The 22,036-nt window shown below is 38.8% G+C and overlaps 2 protein-coding genes across 7 annotated transcripts in view; one reads left to right on the top strand and one right to left on the bottom strand.

Moving 5' to 3' along the window:
* The window catches only part of AP3S1 (adaptor related protein complex 3 subunit sigma 1), a 96,681-nt gene extending 83,796 nt beyond the window's left edge, over positions 1-12,885 (bottom strand). Inside the window, exon 1 of one of the 6 annotated variants that reach the window (XM_072597106.1) lies at positions 12,418-12,885. In XM_072597106.1, coding sequence (XP_072453207.1) covers positions 12,418-12,486 — 69 coding nt within the window. In that variant the 5' untranslated portion in view covers positions 12,487-12,885. The remainder of the gene's footprint in view (positions 1-12,417) is intronic. The other 5 variants (XM_072597108.1, XM_072597107.1, XM_072597104.1 and 2 more) reach the window with 5 other exon arrangements.
* Positions 12,886-12,921: 36 nt separating this feature from the next.
* ATG12 (autophagy related 12) lies at positions 12,922-21,717 on the top strand. Its single transcript, XM_072597110.1, has 5 exons — positions 12,922-13,054; positions 13,279-13,565; positions 16,101-16,237; positions 16,884-16,946; positions 20,562-21,717. Exons 2-5 carry the CDS (start codon positions 13,406-13,408, stop codon positions 20,619-20,621), a joined length of 420 nt encoding a protein of 139 aa, XP_072453211.1. The 5' UTR covers positions 12,922-13,054; positions 13,279-13,405; the 3' UTR covers positions 20,622-21,717.
* The last annotated feature ends 319 nt before the right edge of the window (positions 21,718-22,036 follow it).

Raw genomic sequence — 22,036 nt, 5'->3', positions numbered from 1 at the left:
ATGTAATAGATTCAGAGAAACCTGAGAGGATCTTTTATGAACTGGTGCAGAGCAAAATGTGCAGAATCAAGAAAACAATCTGTACATGACTACATCATAAAATAAAACAAGTCTGAAGGACTTAAGAACCATCAGTGCAATGACCACTAAGACTCCAGAAAACAGATGTCAAATTATGTTTCCCACCTGAGAGGTAAAGGACTGGCTAAAGCTGCAGGACAACAGACTTTTTCAGACACAGCCAATGTGTGGATTTGTTCTGTGGGACTTTATGACAAGTAAAGACTTTAATTTTGGAAAGGGGAAAGCAGTGAGAGGGTTACTTATAGCGATACTAAAAAATAAAAAAGAACAACAATAATTCATCTTAAAAATAAATATAACAGAAAGTGGTTCAGGAAGAAATTACCACATTAGAAATACACATATTTTTTAAAAGCTATACATAATGTTCATAGTTACAATCCTTTCTACTTTTGTATATAGAAATATTCGTGTACAGTAATGTCAAGATCATAATAAAAAAAGAATGTTTTAAAAATATATAATTATCAAAACAAAGTTGGGAGACTAGCTAGTACTTATTAAATGTTTAACCGATTAAAAGAATTACAAAGCAAAATTATTTCAGAATGGAAAGATATACCAAAAATAAACTTGTTTCTGACTTGTTTTAACATTTTGACATGTGTATTTCAACACAATTAGTTGCCTCTGTAAACCTATGTATTTTATTTTATACAATTAAAAATATTATTCTTTTATTCTGTCCATAGATTTCACCTAGCTGCCAAAGGGAATCATGACACAGAAAAGATTAAGAACCCCTGGTATAGTAGAAATGTATCTATATAGTAGAAATGTATCTATAGTAGAAATGTACCTGTATAATAGAAATGTGTCTGTGTAGTAGAGATGTATCTATATAGTAGAAATGTATCTATATAGTAGCTCACATCAAAACTGAGAGGTATCTATCAGCTGACAATCTCCATGAGTCACAAAGCAGTTAGAGAGCTGCCAAGAAATGCAACTTGCAACATCAAGCTACATTAGTCAAAAAAGCAAGACAAAATAGTTCCATTATCCTATTCATAGATGTATAAAGTCCCCACACAAAGTCCAACTTACTTCTCTAGTCTTATTTCATATTTTTCTCCTTCAAACATGGTAAATGCCATTCCAATCACATTAGCCTTTCCCCAAACTTCCTGTAGCACCTTTCCTAGCTCTGTGCAGGCCTAGAATGTCACAGAATCTCAGAGTGGAGAAGGATCTATGATACACTTTACTATAACCTGTACCTTAACATACACATCTACTACAACATCCCTGATAAATAATCATCTAATGTTTAAAGAACTGTACGGAGGAGGAAGCTATTGCCTTCCAAGGCAATCTATACTACTTTTGGACCACTAATTATTAATAAGTGTTTCTTTAAAGCAACTTAAAACCTTCCACCCTGCAACTCCTACTCATTTCTCTAGTGGAATTTCCTTCTGGAATCAAGCACAACAAATCTAATCTCTCTTGCACAGCCTCCTCTCCAGGCTAAATGCTGTTCAGTCATTTCAGTCTTGTCTGACTCTTCATGGAGTTTTCCTTGGCAAAGATACTGGAATGGTTTGCCATTTACTTCACCAGCTCATTTTATAACGAGAAAACTGAAGCAAACAGGGTTAAGTGACTTGCCCAGCATCATACAGCTAGTAAGGTCAGATTTGAACTCATGAACATGAGCTTTTCCGACTCCAGGCCCAGTACTCTATCCACTTTACTACCTAGCTGACCAGGAGAAATATATTAAGGTGCAAAGAGCAGTCCTATACTTCCCTCTTTGAAGATACAGAGCTCCACTTTGGAAACTGGTCTCTATTTCAGTTAATGCAAGGGGTAATGTTTTCCGAGGGTCAGTTCCCTGAATACCTCACTCCCTATCATTGTTTCTAGGCTGATAAAAGGCATTCTATTTCTAGAAATGCAGGTAAGTGCTAGGCTAATTAATGACAGAAAGTTGTCCTTATTCTAGAGGGGTTTATAAGCCCTGGGCTTTCTAAAAGGAATCTCTCCAAGGTCACTAGTGCATCTGTGTTTTCTTCATTCCTTTCATTTTTACCAGCATACCATAAGCAAAATGTGGTCCTTTTACTATGACAGCTTCGGTGCGTTAGCTATAAAAAAGACAGGAATCCAGATGAGATGGTCCACTTCCTTTTGAACAGAAGGCCCCAACATTAAAGTGAGAGAGCCATCTTTTTGGGGATTTCAAAGGAAAGCTGTCCATAGGATCCCAGGAATAAAACATATGGAATTTCTTCCTCTAACACATCAGTGAAAACCTTTACACCTGCTTGGTTCTATGTTTGATTCTTCTCCCATTTTCATTTGACAGTAAAAATTTCATTTTTCTCTATCATGTACCCCTTCAGTGATATCACCAGGTGAGCAGAGGCAGGTTCAATTGACTTTTTCCATCCCCTGAATAAGATAATTATGGGCTACAAGAGGTCCCCACATAAGCATTTAACTCTGTGGACTGTGAGAGAAGTTCTCATTTTGGCAGATTTTTTTTCTTTGCCCATGCTTTCAACAGTGTTCCTGTAGTCATGGCTTTGAGCATGCATTTAAAATGCTTTTTAAAGCCTAAAACTATAATTGAAAGGCAGAGGGTGAAATATATGGCTCCCTAAATTAATACTTAGAATTTTCTTCCTAACCCTTCAGAAGAAGTTGAAAATTAGATGAGCTATGTTTCCCCAGCCACAACACTACAGCAAAGAAAAATTATACAGCAAGTTTAAAACAGTTTAACTTTCTGAGAGAGAAAACTTACAAATTTTTAACTTGCCTTAGATTAAAATGAAAAAAAAAACAGAACATGACATGCATCTCAGGACAGAAATTCTTTCTGTGCAGATGAATTTGGGGTTTGAGGTTTTGTTTAGAAGCATATCCTTCGGTTTTATCTGTATCCAATCAGGCAATATAATCAATTAGAGGAGGTTCAGTGGGATTAAAATAAACAGACTTTAAGTTAGCTAGAGTCAATTTTGTAAAGAAGGAGACTTTTTGGTAAGAAGAGCTTACGCTGACTCTTGAGCAGTTACGTGATATCCCTTTGCTCTGATCCTATCACTGTGAACAAAAGTGGGAAATAAATCATTAAATAGGAAAAGCATCCCTCTTCTTCCAAGATTTATTGTACATAATACCTATTCTCAGAGAAAGGGAAAATATCCCAAAGCAATGAAACAACAATTTTCACAGACCTAGGAGTAATATTTTATTTTTCTCTATACTGAATTTTCATAATGACTTTATTGTAGATTATGAGATTGGGATATTACAAATTTGAATGTTTTTAATCAGACATAGCATAAACTGAACCTTGGAAAAAGAAGCGTTTTTGCTAGGTCATTATTTATTGCTATAATAACAATAACTAGCATTTGTATAGCACTTTAAGGTCTGCAAAGTGCTTTACAAATATTAATACATTTGAGCCTTAAAACAACCCTGTGAAGTAGGAGCTGTTATTATATACATTTTACAGATGAAGAAATTAAAGTAAATTGAGGTTAAGCGACTTGCTCAAGGTTACACAGCTACTAAGTGTGTCAGAATCTGAACTCAGCTATTCCTGACTTCAGAGACACTGTAATATCCACTTCTTCATATTACTTTGTATGAGGCAAAACATTTCTAGGAGGAATAGTGAAACTTGTTAACTCCCTTCTTTCTGATCTAGGTATATAGTGTTCAGAAAAGTTTGTATGCCTTGTTTCAAATTTTTCCTTCTATAAGAATGTAAATTGCATATTATCATTTGGAAAAATCTTGAATACTATAGTTTTAAATGCTGGTGTTGTTTTAATTTGAAAGGCAAGAAGGTTTCAAGGGGGAAAAATTATTTGGAACAGGATACCTTCTTAAATATGAGTATTTAAATGTTTGGCACCCTGGTGTGCCCTCCCATTTCCCTACTCACTAAAAACGTCCTTGAAAGCCAGTCAGCTTTTCAATCAAATCGTGACTGTCTGGAGAAATGCCTGGGAAATGGTTTTCTGAGAGGAAAAAAATCATCAACTTCTCTAGGAATCTGTGTTGGAATGAAAAACCCCTTTTTGAATATTTCACCTGAAAAGAGACAAAGTAAGAAAACTGGTTTAAAGTTTCATATTAATGTTATTAAAAAAATGACAGATTTTGCTCTGTTGAACAATGTCTATATTTTAGCTTCTGATAAATCAGTTGTTGCTTTATCTATTATTCTCATAATCTTGGAGCTGTACTTGACTGTAAACAATTGTGAAAATAACCTGATTCTTTATGGCCCACCAAATTATAGACAATGCAGTTTACTCCCTACAGCCTTACTCTAGCTTACCTATATTGTTAGGAATTTTCTTTAATTATGACAGATCTACATCTTCAAAAATAGTTATCCTAAAAGCTCAATTTCATCAACACTAAACTATGCGTCATCTTAAATCATTTACTGCTTAAAATTTATACACTGAAGCATAATGCGGACTATATCTCGAACTCAAATTAGCATAAAACAGGGCAATCAAATGTGAGCTACAATATAACAAACTGTCCTTTACAACTGAGTACATCCAGGCAGGGAAAGCCAAAGGTTTTTCATTTATTTAGCAAATACTGCTGAAACCTACAATGATTATTACTACATTCTGAATTTTACTTGCTTAAAGGCCTCCTTTAAATCAAGAGTAAGACCAATTTATATTCAGTGTCATTCTTCTGAAATGTGAGATAAAAAAACTGTGAAGTATTTTTGGTAATGTTGAAATAAACCTTAGAGTATAATATATAAAATACGTGTCCTAATTAGCAAGAAGCAATGCACATACATCCCTAATCAACCTGAAAGTACCTTTTATTTCACAAAGCATATCAGAAAAAAAAAGTTAATTTAACTTCATGAGGATGTTAAGAGAGGTTTTATATCTTGGTTTACTTCTATTTTGATGTTATCAGCTCTATTACATGGCTACACTACTTGTGTAATTGCTTAGTCTTTTCAGTTATGACCTATTCTTTGTAACCGCATTTGGGGTTGTCTTAGCAAAGATTCTGAAGTGGTTTATTATTTCCTTCTCCATATCATGTTACAGATGAGGAACAATGGCAAACAGGGTTAAGTGACTCACCCTGGGTCACATAGCTAGTAAGTGTATGAGGCTGGATTTAAACTTGGATTCTCCTGACTTTGGGCCTGATGCAATCGATTCAGCATGCTACCTAGCTATCCCAGCTACTTGTACTCCTTGAAATTTGTGTATTAGTGACAACTGTACAGTGTAGTCTTCTTTCTACAACAAGGAAAGAAATAAATAACATTTACAATGGAGTTTTTAAAAGATAATGAATATGAGGAAATTGAAATAAGGAAGTTGATACACAGGAAGGTTTAAAACAAATTTATTTTCTTAGATGTTTTGTTTCTAACATTTGTAACACCAAGTACTCCTATAGAAATCCTAGGTGGCTGTCTGAGAAATTCAACTCATTATTTCTTCAAATGCATTACTCAACTAACCAAAAATGGAGAAGGAGGTTACCAATTATTGGATATTAGTTATTGATTACTGATTATGAATTAATCAATACATCAGCCATGGATAGCTATGAATTACCAGTTGTCAATTCTCAAATCTGGAGTACTGATTTTGGATTATGACTGATTCTGGATAAGTTGATACTTAATATTGGACATTTCTTTTTTTCCCTGTAATTATCTTCTTTATGCTATGGCACAAATTGTAAACTGAAAGGTATACTTCAAAGTCTCTTACTTGCCATATCAACTGGACAAATATATAATGTCTCAGTATGTAATTTTGATAAATGACTAAAACCTTTGCAATAGAAGGCTACCTTTATATCTTTGTATGTTTTTCAACTGTTATAAAATATGGATGCTATGTCTTACAGATTTGCATTCCATCCTAGATGCTCCCTCTCCATATCACTAAAGAAAGAGAACAGTCAGAAGCTTGTTTGGAGAAGAACTCACTAGGTAACCTAGATCACCAGCACTGCTGCTATGCCAAGGTCTTCAAACCTGGATCCATAGTTCCCACTTAAAAAGGCTCTTTTCTCTCTAGAGATTAATATTAAAAATCTTAGCAAGCAGCTTTCTGGTATCATTTCTTGTGAAATCTCCACAATGCCATTATTTTAATAGCATTGCTATCAATTTGTATCACAGATGTCTGAAAATTTATTGCAAATGACATTCTGAACGCAATTTATGCTAGTAGCATGGAAAGAAATGCAATTGAATACATTTAAATACCTTACATAAACTCACTGAATACCAAAGATGTTTCAAAGTCATATTATTGTGTGTTTGACAGCTGTAAAACCACCTAAATGTCTTGAGTTATTAATGATCAGTGTAACAACTATATATTCTACTTTATTTATAAATAGTGGAACTTACAGAGTAAGGTGAAATCTTTGGGAATGATTTGGTTTTATCTAGGGTCTCACTTTGATCCTGGTAAAAGTATGCTGACACATCAGCAACCCACAAAGCAAGAGGAAATGACAACTGCTATAGGCAGTCCTTCAATAAACATCGATGCAATGCCTGGCGCTGAAGATACAACAACATAGTCCCTGCCCTCAGGGAGTTCAGAATCAGTGTATGCTGCCTAGCACTTCCAAGTACTAAATCGGTTTCAGGTAGATAAAGATGGTGAAGAATGCTGGGAAGATGGCTTTACAAAGGTAACATGCAGGATTTTATGAACCTGTCTCCCCATAACTCTGTCTGTCCTTTGAATGGGAATGTTTCCGGACCTATTATCTATAGGTTGTCTATTCTATCTCTTGAATAACATGGAAATGTTGTTACAAATTGACTAATCCAACAAAAGGTATATGACCTTTACCAAAAATTTTTAAACTAAGCTTATTTTGTCCTATATATCCATGATAAGTGAGTCTGTAATTTTCAGACCTAGGCCTGACAGAACAGTTCAATGTTGTCACAATTATGCCCTTCTTCCATTCTTAAAGTAAATACCTATAACTAGGAAATGTCATGTAAGTTTCAGGATCACTCTCATCAGTAACTCAGTGGTGAGACAACAGAGTGGAATAACTCCTTGTGAGAATTACCCATTCTCAAGTTGTCATGTGGAACAAGGTTCAAATCAGGGGTTCTTAACTTGGGATCTGTACATTCATTTTTTTTTTAATTTTGATAACTTTTTTCTGTTGGATTTCTTTGAAATCTTATGTATACTATTTTACACATTTAAAAACATCATTATCATAAGAGGTCTATGGGTTTCACCAGATTGCCAAAGGGTCCATGATACACAAAAAGTTAAGAACACAGAGTTGATAAGATACTCCATGCTTAAAAAAAAATGCTGATGGAATCAGCATGGAATCCACTGAAAGAATATAATAGGTAGATCTTAAATCTATGAACCTGTTCAAAGGATCCTAAAAGTCTATAGTAATTTCAGGACACAAGTGCATCAACAGCAAAGCAGGGATAATTATAACTTAGACATACAAAAGGAGAACATAAGTTTCTTTAAATTTTCTTTTGTAAGCACAATACCGTCTTAGTGGCCCTGTGAGACAAAACTGAGAAGCCTGCAAAGGTGAACTATACAGCTCATCCTCAACAGGAGGATCTTTGTAAATAATCAGACTGATTTTTCTGTTGTCAAATGTTCTTTTTAAACAAGCAGTTGTAATTGTTTGCTAATATTTTGGATGCAAAGAAGTTTGCCCTTTTAAGATAGCAGATACTGTGACAATGATATCAGACTTAAAGAAGCTGGCTCACAGATTTGTATCCCTCTATCTGTTAACAATGACAGAGGTACCCACTTTACATAACAAATTGTAAGGGAAACTGCAAGATTTTATAGATTCAACAGCAGCTTTCTTACTTCTCACATCATTGAAACTCTATAAGGCTGGTAGAACAATAAACTAAAACCCTAATTAATAACCATAAAAAATTGGGAGAGAACTAAATCAACTACTTAACTTTTCATGGCTGTAGCTAGAGAGTGAATTCTTAACCAAACAAGGGATCGAGGCAATTTGTCATTCAGTCCTGGTACTAGCTGTGTATACAGAGGAAATTACAAAAGCCAAAAACAGTCAATTTTGATCACAGAAAATTGAAAAGCTTTTACATGAACAAAATTAATGCAACTAGAATAAGAGGTCAACAAGGAAAAACCTTTGTATCAAATACCTCTGATAAAAGTGATATCCAAAATATACAGGCCATCACTTGGGTCTTAGCATTAACAAAACTTTAACAGCTTAAAACTGCCCTAAGACATTCAGGATAGCCTGTAAAAGAGAAAATGATATTCTTCAATAGGTGAGATTCAAAGGATACAAACAAACAGTTCTCAAAAGAACTGCAAACTATTCACAACCAGGTGAAAAAAACTCCACATTACTAAGAATACAAGAAAGGAAAATCAACAGAATTTTGCAGCTTCGTCTCATATTCAGCAAATCTCCCTCATATACTCTCTATTCCAGACCTGCTGCTTTACCAGCAGTTCCTCAACCCTGACATAACACATCCATGCCTTTGCACAGACTCTCCCCTGGACCTCAAATTCACTACCTTCTAGCCCTCCCTTCTTACTATCCTAAGCTCCCTTTCAAATCCCAGTTCCCATAAGAAGTCTTTAGAAGCATCCTGGCATCATGGAGAGACAGCTAGATTTAGCAACAGGCAGAGATCGCTGTTCAAGTCCCACTTCTGACACAAGCTGTGGCAAAAATCACAACCTCTGAACCTGTTTCCTTCTCTGTAAAATAAGAATAACAGCTGTGGTGGTAGCTGCTTCACTGGGTTGTTGTGAGGTGCAAACTAGATAAAGCTCTTTGCAAAATTTAAAGGACCATAGAGACGCTAGTTATTATTTCCTAACTTACATTCCTTTCAGTTCTTAGTTCTTTCTTCCTCGTCAAATTATCTTGCTCATCTATAGACACATTATATACAATATAGAGAGATAGATTGATAGATCAACCAATAGATATAAGTGGCAAAGTGGATGGAACATCCCAGTCTGGAGTCAGAAAAATTCATCTTCTTTAGTTTAAAACTGACCTCAGACATATATTAGCTAGGAGACCTTGAGCAAGTCATGTAACCCTGTTTGCCAGTTTCCTAATTATAAAATGAGCTGGAAAAGGAAAGGGCCAACCACTCCAGTACCTTTGCCAAGAAAACCCCAAATGGGGTCACCATGAGTCAGAAATGACTGAAACAAGTGGACTATAATAATATACATTGTATCTATCTCAAGGTCTCTCTCAAGAACTTTGGAACTGATTGTGGGACATGGGAGACACTGGTACAGGATCACTTAGCATGGCATGCCCACATCAGAGAAGGTTCTGTGCTCTGTGAGCAAAGCAGAATTGAAACAGCTCAAAGGAAACACAGGACGTGCAAATTTAGAGTATCCACCTCAAATGTTTACATGGACTATTTGTGTCCGGTCTGTGGGAGAGCATTCCAAGATAATATTGGTCTGATCAGCCACAGTCGGATACATTGAAACTTGACTTTATCAAAGTGATGTCATTTTGGTCCTCTTCAAGAACGAATCACAACAACCAATCATCTATCTTGTATGCCAAAATGTAAGCTCCATGAACTGATCTATTGTCATGGTTTTTTGGTCTTTGCAGTCCTAGTGTGTTGCATGTAGTTCGTGCTTAATAGAATTGACTGAATTTAACCAGAGTTGAAAGGAGGTAATTTTCTTCTCAATGGTAGAGAAATTTTACTAACAATCAGAGCTACCAAAAAGAAAATGGAATGAGTCATCCTGGGTAGAGAGATTTCTCCACTACTGCAAGTTCTTAGGCACAGTCTAAAACACCACTTATTGATCATAAATGTTGCAGAGAGAATTTCTTGGAGTTCAAGAGTCACACTAGATTACCTTTAAGGTCCCATTCAACTCTAAAGATTCTATATCTATAGAGTTGTTTTTAAGGAAAAGCATATTTTTAGTTCCAAAACACTCAAGGAAACATTTACAGCACAACGAAAGGCTACCTGTATTGGTTTAAAAAAACGAAAAGAAAATGGGTTAAAGATGTGTCTGGTTTAATAGAGGATAGTATTATATTTTAGGCAAATGAGCTTAAAAATACAGAGATAATGACTTTTCATTAATCCAGATAGAACAAAGGGGGAAAAGCTAAGATTTTCCTTGGACTATAGAATAATGTGAAATAATGAACTAGAAGATTAGTAACTGTGATGCTACTTAAACTCTGTTTTGTTCTCTAAAACAGAGGCTAAAACTGAAGCCAAAAAGAAAATTATTATACTTATCTCTGGCTAAACCACTAAAGGAAATGGGTAAATTAAAGCACCACTTCAGGATTTCTCACTTTTACTGAACCTACCAGATTAAATAAGTAAATAAACCTGCACATTATCATTTTATGTAAACTGGCACTTACACTTATAATTTTTAAAGGCTGGCAAGACTTCCATATGTAATTAAAAACTGCAGAAAAGTGTCAACTTAGGCACGATTTCATTTTTTATTTTTAATTGAAAGTGCCTTTCTGGCTCCAAACAGAATTTTTGGTGATCTGTCTCTTCTCTCCACATTCTTTCCACTGAAGCCCCAGTCCTTTGGGCCTTCCCCAGCAGTGAATGTGGCTCTGCTCTATGCTCCAGGCACTCTCAAGAAGCTTACATTCTATATTCATAATATATAAACATTATCAATGTAACATCATCAATTTTTAATGTATCTCTCTAAACAGGGTAATGAAATCAGCAATTGCTTTTACCAATAATGTTTGTGCTTTCTGCTAAACAGCCAAGTGTTTTACAAACATTGTAATGGCCCTACATTCTCAATGAAAGACAATAAGGAGTGATGACAATACTTTACATTTACATAGGGCTTTTATATATATTATCACACGATATTCTCAACCTCCAGAGATAGGCAGGGCAGTATTATTAGCCTAATTGTATGAATGAGGAAACTAAGGTTCAGAGAAAAGTCCAAAGTCAAAACAACAGAGGAAATGACAGTGAATCAATACAAACTCAAGTCGTCTTTATCTAGTTAAGTCTTACCATTTCTACAACTGCCTCACCCTAACAGATATGGTGATTGCTAAACAGGGTCAAACTTCCTCATTCAAAAATGCCCCTAGAAGCTGAAATCTAGATTTCAAGTAGAAAAGCATAATTCTAATAAGTCACATTACAAATTTTACGATCTAGCTCTGCAGTGAATTAACAGCAGCAAAAAAAAAAACCCCAACAAAACAACCCACCGTTATCCTATAGACTCACTTATCGCTTTTAACCTTTAATAAGGAATGTCCAGTCATAGCAGCCACGCACATAAAAATGAGACGCGCCAGAAATGAGGCACATGAAATGAAGGCTGCAGTTAGAATGAAGAAAGTGGTAGCGTACAGTCCATAAGGAGCCTGGGATCCAACAAGGAAAAGATGTTTTCATGTCACTCCCCTGCCCAAGAAGTTCCAGTGAATCCTTCTTGACTCTAAGATAAAATAGAAATTCCTCACTTTAGCTTTTCAATTTGTCTCTAACCTATTTTTCCGGCCTCGTTGCACAGTCCTTCCCCTCCTCATATTTTGAGTTCCAGCTGCTGTTGTCCTCTACCAGGTATTCCTTCCCCTGCCTTTGTACCGGCTGCTGTCCCCCTGTCTGTCCTCCCACCTCAAGCACGCTTTATAGATTCCCTACCTTCCTTTAAAGCTGAACTCAAGTGGATACACCGCCCGTGCAGAGGAGCTAATGCTAAGCTCCCCGAAGCCACTTTGGACCTATTATCGATACACTTTTCTGTGGGCGTGTCGTCTTCCCACAATAGCAAAGGTAAGCTCGTGGAGGGCAGGAACTCCGTCCCTCCAGCCCCCGACACACAGCAGGTACTTAATAAATGCGGGCTGAATGAAGAAAACGTTAGCGAGGTGCAGCCAAAGCCAAGCGCTGCGCGCGCCGCCGCGGACACAGACAGGGCCATCCCCGAGGAGAGCTAGGAAGCGACTTCTCCTTAGCCGGGTGACACATGCCCGAAGGACGGGCACAGGGGCAGATGCCATCCAGCTGCACGGGAAAGGTGTGAGGGGGACGGGGGAAGAGGGAGGGAGGAAGATGCCAGCAAAGGAAGGCGCGCCCAGGCAACAGGAGGTGTCCGGGCGGGGAAAGGGAGCCACGTTCACGGTCAGATGGGGATGGGCGGAGAAGACCCACATGCCCGGGTTGGAGGAGCCGGGCAGGCACAAGGCACGGGGGGACAGCGGAGCGGGGCTGCAGCCGGCAGAGGTGGGGGCGGCGAGGGGCGTGGGGGCAGGCACGGCGGGGATACTCACATAGGGCTGGTAAAACTTGGAGAGCCGGGGCTTCCCGTGGTTGTTGAAGATGAGGATCGCCTTGATCATGGTGGAGCCCGCGGCAGGGGAGGGGTCCGGGAGGAGGGAGGGGGTCGCCGGGGGGGCGCTGGGTCCCGGGCGGCGCGCGCGGAGCCAGCACAGCCCTCCTCTTCGGCTTCAAGTCGTTTCCCCGCCCGCCCCCTCCGCGCGCTCCCGGAGAGGGAGGGGAGGGGAGGGGAGAGCGAAGCCGACGGAGGCAGGATCAGCTGGAAGCGGATACGCCCGGCGTCACACGAGCCGCGAGGCGGTCCCTGGCCCCGGCTCCAGGGGGCGCCTGCGCAGAAGCAGAGGTTTGGAAGCGAGAGGAGCGCCTGCGCAGAAGCAGAGGTCTGGAAGCGAGAGGAGCGCCTGCGCGGGCTGCGGAAGGGCTGGAGCGAGAGCTCGGGGAGCGTCTGCGCAGACGCCGAGGGCAGGAAGCGAGCCGGAGAGCGAGAACTCGGACAGCGCCCGCGTAGACGCGGACGTAAGGGTACCGGGGCTCGGGCAGAAAGCGCGGGGGCATTTTCTTCACTCGTTCTCCCTCGATACCGAGCTCTGTTCATCCCTGCCCGCTGGCTTTGGAGGTTAGAGGGAGAAGGTGGGTATGGACTGTGAAGTCACGGTTGAAGACGTGGTACCCTAAGTTAAGAACCGGCCGACGCCCCGGCTCGCGGGACGCCTGCGCAGGCGCAGACGGCAGAGTGGGCGGGACCTTTTCCTCCAGGCCCCCCCCCCCCCCCAGGCTCACGGACCTTAGTTAACCTTTGCCCCCGCCTCTCGAGGCGGAGAGGGCCGGTGTTGACTGCGTGTTTCTGATTACAGGGGTTGTACGCTCAGCTCTCCCCGAGAAACGAGCCCGAGACCGGGGCAGGCGTCGGGCCTCGCCCCCGCCGCTGGGCCTCGCACCCGCCGCGCCGTGCACGTGGTCGGGGGCCGAGGTCGAGGACAGATGGCGGAGCCCGAGCGGCCGCCGCTGGCCCTTCCCGGGGCCCCCGCTGCGGGCGAGGGAGCCGCCGACCTGGGCCCGGAGACGAATGCCTTGGAGCCGGCGCCCACCGCCGCCGTCTCCCCCGGAACGGAGGAGCCCATCGGCGACGCCAAGAAAAAAAGTAATTTCCCTCATTTTCCCGGGATGGGCCACTTTAAACCGACGTGTGACCCCTAAAAACTGAAGAATGACCCCCTGGGGGGCCTAGGCCCCCTGGCTGATCAGGGGAGCATAAGTGGCAGTTTATTGCCTCTGGTGGGGAAAAGCGCACTCGGCTGCCCAACATTGGGGAACACATAAATCGGCAGTGAAAGGGTGCCGTCCGACTGCCAAATTTTCCCAACTTTCCCTTCCTCCCCCCATTCATTGTAAGTGCAGGACTGTATTGGGAATTGAGCACTTATTGGGGCCGCCTCCTCTTGGCTTTGGAAGTGACCAAGCCTAGAGCACCTGAGCTTTAGGCAATAGATAAGAAATGTTCACGACTACTAGCCAAAATTCTAGGTGCTGAAATTGTGAGGGTAGTAGACCTAAAAATAACGCAGGAGAGGCTGAGAGGATGCGGAAGACTTTGGAACAGAGCCTTAAAGTTACTTCCTACTTTAAGCTTTCCTGAATCTCCACCATCCCTGCCCCCAAAGTAACCTTGTATATACTTACATATATTTTGTTTAATGTGTGTGTGTAGCTGTCATTTCCCTTGATAGACTATAAGCTTCGGGAGGGCCTGGATTGTTTGCTTTTTCCCTTTGTATCCCAGCACGTATCACAGTGCCTAGCATATAGCAGTCTATAAATTTGTGAATTGATTGGTTGAACAGTAGATTGGATTTTAACAGATATAAAATTGTTGCATAAGAGTATTCCAGGCAGAGAGAATAATATGAATGAAGGCAAAGGAGGGTGGGGTCGAAATGAACAGGGCTTTTTCAGGAACAGAAGAACAGGATGCCCACAGGTGAGCAGTGTCAAGACTGAAAAAAGTAGGTGCAGGACAGCTTCTAGAGGAACTATGTAATATCTGCTTAAAGTGATAATGCCTGCTCAGTGGAGTGTGCCTTATTTTGTAGGCAGTGAATGGACTATTGGAGGTTTTTAAATACAGGAATGAAGTAATTAGAACCATGCTCTAGGAAGTTGGTTGATAGAGGTGTGCCTCTTGGACTTTTAAAGAAAGAGGCGATTTGGATTTGGGTCAGTTAGGTGGCTTAGTGGGTAGAATGCCAGGCCTGGAGAGTCAGGAAGACTCATCTTCCTGAGTTCAAATCTGGCCTCAGATACTTCCTAGTTGCAAGCCCTTGGGCAAGTCACTTAATTGTCTTTGCCTCCCTGCCTCATCTGTAAAATGAACTGGAAAGGCAAACCCCTCTAGTGTCTTTGCCAAGAAATCCCCAAATGGTGTCACAAAAAGCTGGACATGACTGAATAACAACAGTTTGGATTTAAATTAGGATAATGCTTATGGAAAAGGAAAGGAAAATTGATAAATCTCAATACTTCTAATAATTATGTAATACCCAATATGTTATATTTTCTATCAGGAGTTCACTTTCACTGGAACCCTATCTTTGTATATTGACTTCTGGTATCCACTTGTAGCAAGCATTTATTAAGCATGTACAATGTGCCAGGCATTATGCTAAGTGCTGGGGATACAAAAAGAGGCAAAAGATAATCTGTGCCCTCAAGGAGCTTACAGTCTAAAGGGGGAAACAACAAGCAAACAAATATGTACCAACAAGTTATATGCAGGTAAATAAGAAAAAATTAAGAGAGGTGGGGGAAAGCTTCCTATAGAATGTGGGATTTTAGTTGAACTCACTTTTCCATGAGAAAAATAACCAGAGCCAAGAGATGGAGTGTCTCGTTTGTGTAACTGCAAGAAGTCCAATGTTCCTGGACTGAAGAGTGTGTTGTGGGGAGTAAGATGTATGAAAACTTTTCCCAGTGCAGGGGGAAAGAAGGCCCAATGCAATAAAGCCCTATCAATAAATACCACTGCTGTTTCTGAATCCACCCTTTTTCTAAAATGCACACAACTTCCCATGGTTGTTAAGCTGTTTCTTTTTTGACTAGGTAAAGAGGCCATTCTCTGCCTTATTCCTTACTTAGTCTTAATCACTGAATGGACGTTGTCTCAGGCAAACTGAGACCTGGTAAAGACTTTAGCTTAAAAAGGCCAGGGTCTCCCACTGGATCCAGGGCCATCTCTAGACATCCTGGCACTGGACCCAGATGGCCCCGGAGGAGAAAGTGAGGCTGGTGACTTCCCACAGTCCTCCCACACATAAATTCAGTTCACTTGCATGTCTCAGCAAGGATGAAGGACAAGCAGCAACAGCAGGAGGTAAATCTTTGAGCTCTGGATGGAATGAAGTGAGAGAATTGTGATGGAGGGAGGAGAGAAGAGAAGCGTTGGAAGGGATGAGTTCTGGCTCAAGTTAGACTGGAAGGAGACTAAAAGTGTGAAAGTGGACCAGCCTAGCTCATGCTGGATAGTCACTTGTTGGAGGACTTTTAAAATATTTACTCATCAAAGTGGCCAACTCCAGGCTTTATTAAAAGAAACTTGGTGATTTTTTAAAGTATTCTAAATGTTAGTGTCTCGTTCTCTTTAACTATTTCAGTTTAAGAGTCATTCACATTGTTTTTACAGTTGATGTTCTACTGAAGGCTGTTGGAGACACCCCTATAATGAAAACAAAGAAGTGGGCTGTCGAACGAACCCGAACCATTCAGGGTCTCATTGATTTCATCAAAAAATTTCTTAAACTTGTGGCTTCTGAACAGCTGGTATGTGATTAGCAATGCTCTTTTCCTTACATAGGATTCATAACATCTTAGAGCAGCAAAAACAGGCTAAACTCTTAGGTAGGAAAAGTATGAAACTAGAGAAACGTATTCTCTTTTTTTCTTTTAAAAATAATTAAATTTCATTCAATTAAAAATATGTTTTCTCTCTCTTTCACCCTCCCCCTCTCCACTGGAAAGGAAGAAGAAAAACAAAACCCTTGTAACAACTATGCGTGGTCAAGCAAAATAAATTTCCATGTATTGTCCACCCCCAACAAAATTGTTTCTTTCTGTGCGCTTGAGTCTGTCGCTTCTTTCAGGAAGTGGGTGTTGTAATTCACAATTGGTCCTTAGGAAACATGGTTGGTCATGGAGTGTCTCAGAATTCTTAAGTCTTTCAAAATTATTTGTGTTTACAGTGTTGTCATTGTAGGAATCATTCTCTTAGTTCTTTTTCCTTCACTTTGTATCAGTATATATATCTCTTTCCGGGTTTCTTTGTAACTAGAATGATACAGTAGTTTTGACTATAGACTCAGAGCAAAGAGTTTGATGTCAGTGATTAGGAAGGAGAAACAGTTTACCCAAGAAAGAGGATTGGACAATTATGACATTGATAATAATGACATTTTTTCTTTCCTTATAGTTTATATATGTGAATCAGTCCTTTGCTCCTTCACCAGATCAAGAAGTTGGAACACTCTATGAGGTAATTAATTTCAGCCTTTACATAATGAATATAAATAAATTATTGATAAATTACATTTCTGCTTATCTTATATCATGGATATTTTGCTACCTATGATGATCTTGTATATGTAACTTTGAACTGTATTCAGGGAAAAGCCAATATTCAGATTCACCATATATCAGGATTAGAAAGGGCTGCAGAGGCCGTTGAGGCTAACCTCTATCTGAACCTTTGTGCAACAAACCCAACAAGTGACTATCCAGCCTTTACTTGAAGACTTCAAATGACAACCAGGATAACCCATTTCACTGTTGATAGCTCAATTATGTCAAGTCAAAATCTGCCTCTCTGCACTTCTGTATTTTGGGACCAAGAAGTGCAGATCTAATCACTCTTTCATACGATAGGCCTTTCAGATACTTGAAGACAGCTCTTCTGTCTCCACACACATGCATGTAAACACACACACAAGTTCACACACACTCCCTTCCTTAGTATTCTCTTTTCCAAACTAAACATCCTCAGTTGCTTCAACTATACCTCTTATAACATGAACTTCTGGTCTATCACCTTTTCTGGACCCTTTCCAACTTAGCAATATTTGTCAAAAATTATCTTGCTTAGAACTGAACTGTAGTAATCTGTATATGATACATATACTAATTCCTTCTTATTTTCAGGTACTGAATCTCTATAACTTTTATCTCCCTGTCACATTAGATTGCTATCTCACACAATAATTGTCATGGACTGTTGACTCATGTTGAGCTGTCAGGAAGCTAAAACCTCCACATTTGTTTCAGATAAACTGCTCTCTAGCTATACTACCCTTCTCCCATCTTATATTTGTGGAGCAGACTTTCTTTAATCCAAATGTAAAGCTTTTTATTTATTCATAATAAATTTCATATTAGATTTACACCAGCATTCTAGTCTGTCAAGATTGTCTTGAATCTTAGCTTTGTCATATAATATATTAACTTTGTACTAACACTACCTATGTGACCTTGGATAATTTGGTATAACCAACCTAGGTCTGAACTTAACTGTCTCTAAAACTAAACTGGTTAGACTTCTTGGTCTCTAAAGGTACCTTCCAGCTGTCTATCAGCTGAAATCAGTGATCTGGAAATTTGATGAGTATGCCATCCACGTTTTTTTCAAGTCATTGATAAAAATATTAAACAACACAAGACCAGAGGTCTTTGAGAGACCTCTATCCAAGTTGATATTGAACCATTAAAGAGATTTGGTCATTCAGCCACCTTGTAATTCACTACTCCAACCTTTTTCTGTAGCATTAGCCCTTGTCATCTTTTCCACAGCCATCACATGGGAGATTTTCTCACATATTTTTCTAAAATATAAGCAAGCTGGTTCTGGCATATCCCTAATCTACCAGTCTAGTAACCTGTCCAAAAAGAGGTTCATCTTAAATAAATTGTTTTTGATGAAGCTGTACTAGCTCTTTGTTTTCTTTTTCTGGATGTTCGCTCTCCATCCCATTAACGCAAAGTAGGATTTTATCAAGATTTGAAGTCATCTAAACAACATGTTATCTGTAGATTACATTCTCTTCCACTTTCTGAAAATTGAGTTAACATTCTCCCTTCTCTAGACCTAAGGTGCCTCTCCTGTTCTCTGCAGTCTTTCAAATATCAGTAAGTAGATTCAAATCTATCAGTTCTTTTAGTACTCTGCTATGTAATCTGTCTGGACTTAGTGACTTGAACTCATCAAAGGTGTCAAGGTGCTCTATTCCCATCTCCTTATTTACCTTAGGTTTCAATTACAAACTAGCCTTTTGTTTTTCCCAATCCAAAGATTATTCTCAGCAAAGTTAGCAGAAGGAAAATAGAATAGTTAGTTCTGCCTTTTCTCTTTCATCATATTCATCATCTCATCTATCATAAACAATAGTCTTTTTCTCAATACTTCCCCACCCCAATTTAGCTTTAAAAAGCCTTTTGGGGTCCTTTTTTTCTTTGCTAGTCTCAGCTCATTTTTCACTCTAGAATAGCTCAGAACATCTAATGCTATTCTTATGGGACTGGTCCATATTTTTGTAGTCATCCTCTAGTATTTACCTTTATTTCTATCTTCTGTTCAGGTCTTTTAAAAATCTAAGTTTCTTGGTGATTTCTCTATCTACATATGTAATTATCTGTTAAGATAATAACCATCTTTTTGTCTTCTGAATTTTATTCATGAAGGCTTCTCACTCCTCTTGAGTCAACTTCTATTAAAGATTTAGGCTATGGTATTCAATCTAACCTTTCTCTGAATCCTGTGAAATAGTCTCTTCAGGAATATAGAATACGTGTCAAACTGTGCTGTTTTCCTCTTCTCCATTGCAAATTCGTATTGGTCAGAACCCTGAAGATCTCCTCATTTCTGTTTCAACAACCAATTTTCATCATTTTGGTGAGAATTTGGTCTGGTAGAACAATTTGCTTTCTGGTTTCTCCCTTCTGTCTTTTGAAGAATGAAATTATTATTGAGGCAAAACAAGAAATTATTGACTGCTTTGCTTTTATGATAGAGGAAACTGAAGCTTTCACCACTACTGTGTTCTGCTTGTAATCTCCCCTGATTCCTCATCTGTCTCTTCTGTGTGTTCAATGACAGTTTTGCTTCTGCTTCTTCCTCCTCTGATCTTCACCCAAATCATCCCCATCTCTTCTGCCTCTGATTCGTTGGGTTCCTTCTTCATACAAATTGCTGCTCACTCTTTCCCTCTTGTACCTATCTTCTTCCCTTTCTGTGGGGTATATGCCTGCAGAACCGTATTCCAGTAAAGGTCCTGACCCACCAAATCTGATCTGTCTTTTGAGGTCATTTTTTGTTGGGATTTCTAATTCACCTTGTTTGTTATCACAATGTCTTTAAGTAGCTCCAACCCTTCTTACTTTTTCCTTGGGTCAGTTATCCTGCATTCCCTGGATGATTCAGGCAGAATGACTAGTCAAGATTATTAGCTGTCTTTCAGCTGAATCGTATGTGAAAATGGGGGAAGGAGAGGGAGTGCTTTTTATCTTAAGAGATAAAAAGAGATTCAATTCTGAGAGACACTTAGGTCTGACATTACATAAATTACTTAACCTCTACCAAGGACTTGTTTTCTTATCTGTAAAATACATATAATAATACTTGTTCTTTCCCACAGAATTTTTAAGAAACACCTGATAAATGTGAGTTTAGGTTATTATTACTAATTAGAATAATAACCATTATTCTAGTGGGCAGAGAATAACCATAATGGGCAGAGAAAATGTGGCTAAATGCAATTAAATTCATTATCAGTGAAAAGTAACTTGAATTTATAATATTTTAGCGTGGGTTCAATAACATTGAGCAGAATTTTAAAAGGTATGTTTCTGTCCATGGTTGAAATGACCAAATTCACTCAGTGTTCCTAATTGTGTCAAAGGAAGAACACCCATTCCTTGACAGATTAGGGTTGCAATGCTCATAATCTATTTGCTCACGTATGTAAGAATATTACAAAATATTTGTGGTCTGTGGCATTTGATAGTATTGATTTCATTTTGAGGAATAGATTATACATTGAGACTCGTAAGTACAGTGGAGCTTAATTCTTTGTTATATTTTCTTTTTTTTCCCTTTTTATAGTGTTTTGGCAGTGATGGTAAGCTGGTCCTGCATTACTGCAAATCTCAGGCATGGGGATGATTAAAACCACTTGCTGCTTAGCACTAACCTCCAAAAAGGAAGCAGAGCACTGAGAGATTTTGTATCCAAAAACATGTTGGAAAGAGATGAATGTGATCTTCTCTCCATTTATTTATGAAACACTCTCTTTCTGTATAAGAGAAATGCCTGTAAATACCTGTAAACAGAGAATGGAGTCCCACTAAATGTAACTTAAACTATTTGTCATGCAAAATCATTATTACAAAGTTGACAGACTATACCTATCTTGCTAGTGTTGCAAAATGTCTTGGCTACTGTTTTTTTAATGACAGTGTACTCCTAATTTTCCTTTGATAAAAGGGATTTTTTAAAATACTTGTTTGGACAGGGAAATCCATGTGCTTTAGCTATAAGATGTTCTTTCTCATATTGCATCTCCTGGGCAATCTTCTCTTAAAACATTTCAGTTTGTAATCTCTCCATTTTGCTTACCTAGGCAAGAAGAGGATAGCCCAGCAGGCAGATGAGGGATAGATGTTGGCATCTCTCTTTAATGTCTTCATTGCCACAGCAGCACTGAAATTTTCTTTAAATAACCTATTAAATAACCTAATAATAACAGGCACTTAGCCAACAAGCAGAGCAAACAATTTAGATAACTGCAAGACTACCTTAAAATATTTATTGTGTGAAAGGAACTCTCAACACCATAGGGCTTTGCTGATTTCTCTTAATATTCTCTTTTATTAAACGTTATTTGGGATAGGATCTTTTTAACCTTACTATTTAATAGTTATTTAATTATGCAGTGATTTATTACTGTATATTCTCTTATACAATGCCAAAAATACTTTCTATGTAACTACAACAACATATATGAGTTAAACTTTTGGGGTTTTTTGCTGAGTTTGAATTAAATCACTCTCTGCCTCATGTATGTTTCATGCTACCACTGAAAATTTAAGTTTTCCATTAATGTAGCCATTAGAACTTTTTTCTTTACTGCATTTGTCACATATGGTTTTTTTCAACTAACATTATAGTAAATTGAATGAAATTATATATTATTTTAAAGTGTCCACTGGAACCATAAAAGAAAAAAAAAGATTTTCATAAATTTTACATTTCAACTTCATATTGTTTTCCAAGTTTCTATTTAGTTCTGCATCATTTCAATGTCATTATGGTGATATGTCATACATGAACATTAGGGGGTGCCATAGAACAACAGTAAGCTGTGTTTCCTTTTTCAAAGCTGAAATCTTAGCTCTCTGCCCCTTTTTCTCTCTGACTCGGTTTGCCTAAGGATGGCATCTTCTGTTTTCTCCATACTAAAGACCCTTATTTGATGCATTCATTCACTAAAACGTAACACAGAATTAATCTGTTAGATTAAATTGTAATAATCATAGTATAAAACCAAGAAAGGTGTACAATGCATAGCTAGAAAAAGG

The sequence above is a fragment of the Notamacropus eugenii genome, chromosome 3 (assembly GCF_028372415.1).
Source record: "Notamacropus eugenii isolate mMacEug1 chromosome 3, mMacEug1.pri_v2, whole genome shotgun sequence".
Lineage (NCBI taxonomy): Eukaryota > Metazoa > Chordata > Mammalia > Diprotodontia > Macropodidae > Notamacropus > Notamacropus eugenii.
This window is presented reverse-complemented; position numbering and strand designations above follow the sequence as displayed.

Coding starts and splice junctions, on each gene's coding strand:
- ATG12 (XM_072597110.1), top strand. CDS start 13,406: ATGGCGGAGCCCGAGCGGCCGCCGCTGGCCCTTCCCGGGGCCCCCGCT. Junction 13,566..16,100: donor CGGCGACGCCAAGAAAAAAA/GTAATTTCCCTC, acceptor TTGTTTTTACAG/TTGATGTTCTACTGAAGGCT. Junction 16,238..16,883: donor TTGTGGCTTCTGAACAGCTG/GTATGTGATTAG, acceptor CTTTCCTTATAG/TTTATATATGTGAATCAGTC.